The sequence below is a fragment of the Myzus persicae genome, unplaced genomic scaffold (genome assembly GCF_001856785.1).
Source record: "Myzus persicae strain clone G006 unplaced genomic scaffold, MPER_G0061.0, whole genome shotgun sequence".
NCBI lineage: Eukaryota > Metazoa > Arthropoda > Insecta > Hemiptera > Aphididae > Myzus > Myzus persicae.
Genome location: NW_019101159.1, coordinates 6,916 through 14,879, shown reverse-complemented (window position 1 = coordinate 14,879; position 7,964 = coordinate 6,916). Strand labels below are relative to the sequence as shown.

Genomic DNA, 7,964 nt, shown 5'->3' with positions numbered 1-7,964 from the left:
CAACACCGAGCTAGCCGGACTAACACCACCGAGCTAGACGGACCAGCGACACCGAACTAGGCGAACTAACATCAACGAAGAGCTAGGAGCTAGGACATTTAAGTCACATCTCGCTAGTCTTCATTATTTTAAATAGTCATTTGGACTTAGTAAATTTATTGTGTTTTGTGTTTATTAAATAAAAAGTATTCAATTTATAAAGAAAAGTCAAACTCTTGTTCATTTATTTCCAACACCATCAAACGAGCGTAGTCAGATTGTTACAATAACTTCAATAAAATTCTCTATAATTTTCACCAAAAAGGACTTATTCCGGCCTTTAATCAATTAATTCGTAAGACTTATACTTGCCTAAATTAATCACAATAAACAACAATAAATTCAATATTCTCAACAATGAAGGACTTACTTGTCGGCCTTTAAATAAAACTCAATAAAAATTTCTCAAATTAGGACTTACCACACGGCCTATAAAATTCAACAAAAATTAGACTTCAACTTGTCTAATAAAATTCAAAACACAAAGACTTACTACACGGCCTTTAAAATTCACTAATAAAATAGACTTCAACTTGTCTAATAAAATTCAAAGCAGAAGGACTTACTACACGGCCTTTAAATAAAATACTCAATTAATTCTCAATAATTCACAATAATAAAATTATTTTTAACTCTCAATAATATTCACAATGTTTTTGACAATTCTCAATTTAATATCTCTTATTCTCTTTTTAATATTCACTTTATTCACTAATTTAATTACTATTTATTCTCAATAAAATTAAATTTTATTAACAACGCAATAAGATCTTAGAACCTATACAACAAATTTAAATTTATTATTTCTTTGTTTTTCTTTTGTTAAAAAAAAAATATTTTTAATTTAATTTATTTTATTGAAATATTATTTTTTATTATGTTATGTTTATATATATATTTTTTTTTAATTTTATTTAATTATTTGTTTTACTAAAATTTAAAGTACTTAAGAAAAATACAGAATATTCTAATTATTGTCTATTTTTATGATCGATAAATAATTTCAACTAATAAAATAAAATAATAAATACTTAATACGTGTATTCAAATGTTATAATTTTACCACTTATTATTGCGTGTTATTAAAATATACTATGGCCATAAACTATACCATAGGAGACAACAATTTTTTTTTTAAATTCGAAATTATATTTATTACTTACACCAACGCAGCTGAGACTTGATTCAAGGTATGAGTAGTTGGTACCTCCATTTAATTTTGATTGTGGATCGTAATCGATGTATTGCTGATAAGATTCTTTTGCGGAGTTGTTGAAAGTTGATCGTCACCGACTTCTAACGATGATTCTATTGATAGAATTTCCTCCTCGAATTGATTTGGTTGGAATATTTTGAAATAATTCAAAAATACTCCGTTTCTAAATTTTTTCTTTTTGCAAAACCCTGTCCACAGCGCCAATTGTAACAAACTGACCACGTCCGTTTGTTGGTGTTGTAAAATTAAATGAAGAAGAGTTGTTTTTTCTTTATAAAAATTAAATACTTTTATTTGATTATTACAAAACGATAAATTTTCTAAGTCCAAATTGACTATAATTAAAGAATGGGAACAAGCGAGATGTGATTGTTATACTCCTAGCTCCTAGCTCGTCGAAGCCTATTCGAACGACGTATTTTATGGATTTTCCTTGGATCGTTTCCCTGCTTAGTATCCTACTACTTTACCATATAAGGTCATCCCGTGGGCGGCCACAAGCTGCACACACTGGATGTCCCTTGTCTATCTGGTCGTTGTCATCTCTGTTGAGGCAACACAACGCCTTTGATGTGAACTATTGCATGTATTATAACAAATGGACGCTTTGTAGGCCTCCTTCAACTAATATATATATATAGAGTTCTTCTTGTTTTTTGAAGTGACTTTGTGTGTTTCACATGTTTATTTATAACTAGGTACTTGAGGGAATTAAATAATAATATTTAAACATAGTCACAGCTTGCTACACTACATATTGTATTTCATGTATTTTCTTTTAATAATTTAATCAAACATATGAGTACTCCTCAAGTTGGAGAATTGAAATATTGAATACTTGGCAATTACATTTGTACAATTCATTGGTAAGTTTTACTAGTTTAGTTTTTAGTTGCCAAAATTATACATGAATATGCCGGGTACTAAAAATATTAATGAGTAATGCCCGGACACCAGATATACTTTGCGCGCACCACTAATTACCTACCGACTCTTGTACCTATGGTGTATGGTGTATATGTGTGTCACTGTGTGTGAGTAACTCAGTCGGCAGCGGTCGGGATCGCCTCACGAAGACTGACGAGCTACGTAATATGAATGTGATGTGTATGTGTGTATTTATGTGAGTGTGTGTGCTTAAAAACTAATGGTAGTGCAATTACATAAAACTACCGTTGCTGGTAAATATAGGTTGCTGTATAATACACGATAAATAATAAATAATACAATAAATCACAGCAACACAATAATGATATAAAAATAATAATAAATCAAGCCCTTAGGACTGTAACCGAATAAATATAATCTTGACGCAGGTATTAGAGCTGGCTCTCGTATACAAATAATAAATGTAAACATGGTATGCGGCCCTTCTGGCCCAACAATGATAATAATATAGATAATAATTACAATAAATAATAAATGATAATACAAAAACTCACAATTTGTGGTGCACGGCTGGCCAGCTGCTACCTATGCTGTAATACAATGTACAAATACAAATTATAAATAATATCGTGGCCATTAGCGCACACTAAAAAGATCGTAACACAAAATACAAAATATATTATCTTGGCGATTAGCGCACGTAATAATAATTTCCGCGTTGGCGTAACGGGATGGACAGACTGCCCCGGCCGTCGTGCTGACTCTTGGCGTCGACGGCCGACCGGAGTTATCTTCATCTTACATAATTCATGCACGACACAATTATAACAATATAAATAATAATATAAATATTCACGAGCAAATAGGTAGGGGGTGTGCGTGTGTGTGTGTGAATTTAAGAAACCAAATATAGGTCGTTGACCTACACCGGTTTGTGCGGTATAGTTGTGCGGCGACAATTAGACATTAAAATAAAACTAAAAATATTATCTGGCGTCAACAATACAATTTATCAAACATATTAAATAAAGACATTTTTATTTCAGATTAATCATGTATACAAGTACAATATTTGTTCAAGTTAACAATCATAATCAAAAAGTGCTTAATTATTGCAAAAGCAAAGGTGTCAAGATGAAAAATCAAAGCACAAGATACATTAGTGGATTCGATGAGAAATCTTGAGAATGACAAATCAATTGACTCTATAATTCCTAAAGATAATGACAAAACTGGAGGTTTGCCAAAGGAAATTGAAATTTTCGTAGGAGCTAAAGTGATGCTTAGAACCAACTTAAATGTAACTCAAGGACTTGTAAATAGTGCAATAGGAAATATCACAGAGATTAACTGGCCCAATTTTGCTAGAGATCAACTTTATGATGAATGTATAGTGTATACCAATATCAATTCGCATCGGACTTTGGATGAAAAGGGCTATTTTATGGTTTCCCGAGTTTTCGTTGGAGGGATGGCAACGATATCGATGTATAATATTGTTACATGAAGTCGATATATCGAGAAATTTTATATCGATACAACCTTACCGATATATTGTCTCGATATTATCGAGTCTTATGATATTTTAATTTTTAATACGATATACCAATATATATTATAACATACTATATAGTAACAGTTACAAATTAAAAATTATGAATTTTCTGGGAATGACTGGGATGTTATATATTAATAGCTATTAGCTATGTTTACTGTTTATACATTCTACTTGATTCCATTGAAAGTAGATATAGGTATATTGTATATGCGGTTTTGCGGGAAATCTACTATTAAACTATTGCTGGGTTTACACGTGCATGTTTGTTGTGGCGCCAGTTGCAACTGGCGCGCCACTAAAAATAAACATGCACGTGTAAACATGTACTGGCGTGCAAGTGAAATGATTGCATGCATTGAAAAATAAAGTCAGATAATTCCAACTTTTCGTCGCGCCAGTGACTATTTTATTTTCAGTATAATAATTTGTACCTATTATTTGCGTTGTCGCACCTTTTCAAAATTTCAAAAATTTCAAAAAAATGGAACGGAGAATTAATTATAAAATTCTTCGAACTTTACGAAAAACATCCGTGCTTATGGGATGTATTTTCAAAAACCTATAAAGATAGGATTGCCCGGGAAGATGCGTACAGGGAAATTGCAAATGCAATGAACATAGAGGGGTTTGAATCGGCGGAAGTGAAGGCAAAAATAAGATCTCTAAGGAATACTTATACTTTAGAATTAGCTAAAATTCAAAAAAGCAAGAAATCTGGAGCAGGAATAGATGATACATATAAGCCAAATGTAAAATGGTTTCCAATTGCTCATCGAATTTTACACCAAGTAGTACAAACACGAGATTCACAATCAACTGAAATAAGTGTAAGTATAATACAAATTTAATTTAAGAATACTAAAAATTATAAAAATAAATATAATATTATTTCTTGAGATTAAGCATATTCATTTGCCAAGGTACGGCTCCGTCTCCCATAAACCAATCAGCCAAATTATTTCTTAAGTTTGAAGCATTTTTTGTATAATTATTACTCTCACTAGCACTAGTCAAATCTGGTAATCCCAGTCCTCGAATTTCTTTTCGCCATGTTCCATCAATTATTACTCCATTTTCATGGTCTTCTTCGTCAACACAACCCCGGTTAAGATAAGAGGAAGAATTCATTCTTAACCAGTTATGTAAAACACACGTTGTTTTTACAATATTATCTGCCTTTTCAGGAGACAATGCAATTGGTTTTTCAAATATTCTAAATCTAGAAACAAGAATACCAAATGCATTTTCAACGATGCGTCTAGCACGTGATAGTCTGTAATTGAAAACTCTTTCTTTTATTGTCAATGGGCCGTGATGAGAATAGGGCTTCAATAGATAATCTTTAAGTGGGAATGCGTCATCTGCTACAAATATTGTATTAGGTGGCATATTTAATAAATTATTTTCCACGGCATTCTTTAAACTAGATTTTGAAAAAAACACCCCCTTCAGATGCCCTTCCATTAGATTCAACATCTATATATTTGAAACAATATTGATCATCGACAAGTGCAAACAAAATAATGCTAAATGAGCCTTTATAATTGTAAAAGTTCGATCCTGAATGAAACGGGGCTCTTAAAACCACATGTTTGCCATCCAGGGCTCCACCACAGCCCGGAAAATTCCATCTATTTGAAAATCCTTTTTTTATATCATCCCACTCTTCTTGGGTATTTGGAACCTATAAAAAAATGTAATATAAAAAAATAAAAAACGAAATAAATGAAAAAATTTTTAATTAATTATTTACTTGATAAAAATTAGCACTACTTTTAAAAAAAGAACAATGTATTTGAGTAAGAAAAAATGTATTTGAATCTTAATTTTTAATTTTTTTTATTCAGGGAAAAAACAATTATTTGAATGAAACTACAAATAACGATGATGATACAGAAGACACGGAGTTTGGAAATGAGTCGAATAATATGGATGAAACAATCAATTTTCCTTCTCCAAGTTTTTCTCAAAATAACAAACGACTAGCTCCAAAATTAAACATTGCACCAAAAAAATCAAAAACTGTTATTAAATCTCATATGAACAGCACAGAACGTGCTATACAAGATCTTCGAGAAATATCGAGCAAGTTGGACGAAAAACCAGAAGAAAATGAATTTGACTTTTTCGGAAAAACTATCGCATGTATGTTGAAAAAACTTCCAGAAACATTGGCTGTAGAATCGATGGCACATATTCAAACATACTTGGCTCAACAACGTTTAAAAGGCACTGTCAATCAAAATCATCGAGCATCTGCTATTAATGAAAATATAACGTTTTCACCATCTTCATCAAACTACAACAGTTATTCTAGTCCATCATATACTACGGGTTCACCAATCAATACTTTTGGATACTCAAGTAATGAAAATTCTCAAAATACTCAATCAGATATTTTAGCGAGAGCTGTTACAAACATTTTACAGGAAGATATATATATGTTAAATGAGTAAAATTATTTTATATTCTTGTAATAAAATAATATTAATTGCTATCATATTATTTTTAAAAATTATGTTCATAAAATGAAGGTATAATGTTAATTTTAAAGGTTTTTTTTAATTTTGTATTTTATTAAAAAATAAAGTAAAATTAAATTGTGTTAGATCATGTAACTACTTACTTTTATGTAATTTTCAAGCACACTGTAAATAGAATCACACACTTCAGGTAGAAATTTTGAAATCGTACACTTCGATACTCTGTATAAGTATTGCAATGAAGCAAATGAGTCTCCGGATGCTAAATATCTTAATGTAATTTGGAGTTTTAATCTAGCTGGTAATGCGTCTCTCATTGTTGTGTTTTGTTTTTCTATTGATGGTGTAACATGCTGCAGTAGGGTTTCAAAAAGGTCTGATGACATTCTTAAATGATTTTTGAATGAATTTGGATCTTCTAACGCAAGTTCTTTTAAAAGTATATCGGATGCTCCAAAATGTTGTCTTCTAGCAATCCACTTCCTTACCCAGACTGACCTATTCTTTTTTTTACTTTTTTTTTCTAAATCTGATATGATATGTTCAGTTACTAATTTTAATACTATTTTACAAGCATGACGAAAATGTAATTCCTTTTCAGCCGACATTTTAATTAGTTTAAAATATAATTATAAGTATGATTAATTAAAAATTTGAAAAATAATAAAAACATGGAACTACAACAGTCATACAAATCAACAACGAACGTAATGAAGTGGCGAGAGATTGATGCTAAACTGTGTAAACAATTACTGGCGATACATTTTAACTGGCGTACATGATGGCGCCACAACAAACATGCACGTGTAAACGGGTGTCACCGGTTTCCACCAAAAATTACCTTTCCGTTTTCCGCCAAATTAGAAAAAACGTCATTCCTTTTTCCGCCAATTATAAATTATAGAATTTTAAAGTTTGGGAACCCTTATCCGTAAAGATTTAATAATTTTACATATTTTTTTATGGAACTATAATATTATATTGTATAGGTACACACTATACCCAGTTAGCAATAATTTATTCTTGATATATTCCAAGAATATAGTTGTAGGATGGACAGCATATTCTGGGATTATCCGATTTCATACTATATATCACCAAAGGTGATTAAAAGAATAAATAAATGTTCCACCTATAAACATCCATTGTATATGTTTTCAGAAGTTTCATTATGCAATAAATGAATATTCATTGAATATATTTGCCGAATAAATGTATAATATTCAAAAATTATCCATAGTTAATACTTGTACATATTTAATTAGTACCTATACAATTGTATGTATATATATATTTCAGAATTTTCCATATTAACTTTGAGAATGATGTCTGAAAATTTCAAAAATTGTAAACCTTGCACAACATAACAATCTTGTACAATGTATATTTATTTTTGTGATTAATTTAAATTTAAATTAGATAGGTATAACAAAAATTGACCAAGTGCATAAAATAAGTTTGAATTATCCTTACGGATATGCATATATCCTTCTTGATATGCATATAATATATTACAATTAATAACAATTGCAAACTTGAAACTCATTTATTAAGTTTAACAACATAAATGTAATCAACTTAATGATAATTATAAATGTAATGTAATACAAACAGTGAAATAAAAAATAAAAAATGAATTAATATTATTAAACGAAAACTGTTTATAACTTATAAATTGAATGTAACCAACTTTGGAATAAAAATTATATAATATATATAAAGATGAATAATTAACAGTGTTCTTTACAAACTTATACAAATTAAAATATAAATTTAATAT

The 7,964-nt window shown here is 29.9% G+C and overlaps 1 protein-coding gene across 1 annotated transcript; it reads right to left on the bottom strand.

Moving 5' to 3' along the window:
- Positions 1 to 5,124: 5,124 nt before the first annotated feature.
- LOC111028028 lies at positions 5,125 to 6,792 on the bottom strand. Its single transcript, XM_022306557.1, has 2 exons — positions 6,328 to 6,792; positions 5,125 to 5,385 (listed from the first exon to the last, which is right to left on the bottom strand). Exons 1-2 carry the CDS (start codon positions 6,790 to 6,792, stop codon positions 5,125 to 5,127), a joined length of 726 nt encoding a protein of 241 aa, XP_022162249.1.
- Positions 6,793 to 7,964: the final 1,172 nt, after the last annotated feature.

Excerpts from the sequence above, each read along its gene's own strand:
- LOC111028028 (XM_022306557.1), bottom strand. The coding sequence starts at position 6,792 with ATGTCGGCTGAAAAGGAATTACATTTTCGTCATGCTTGTAAAATAGTA. Across the intron at positions 5,386-6,327 it reads TGCTTGAAAATTACATAAAA|GTTCCAAATACCCAAGAAGA; the intron begins GTAAGTAGTTAC and ends ATTTTTTTATAG.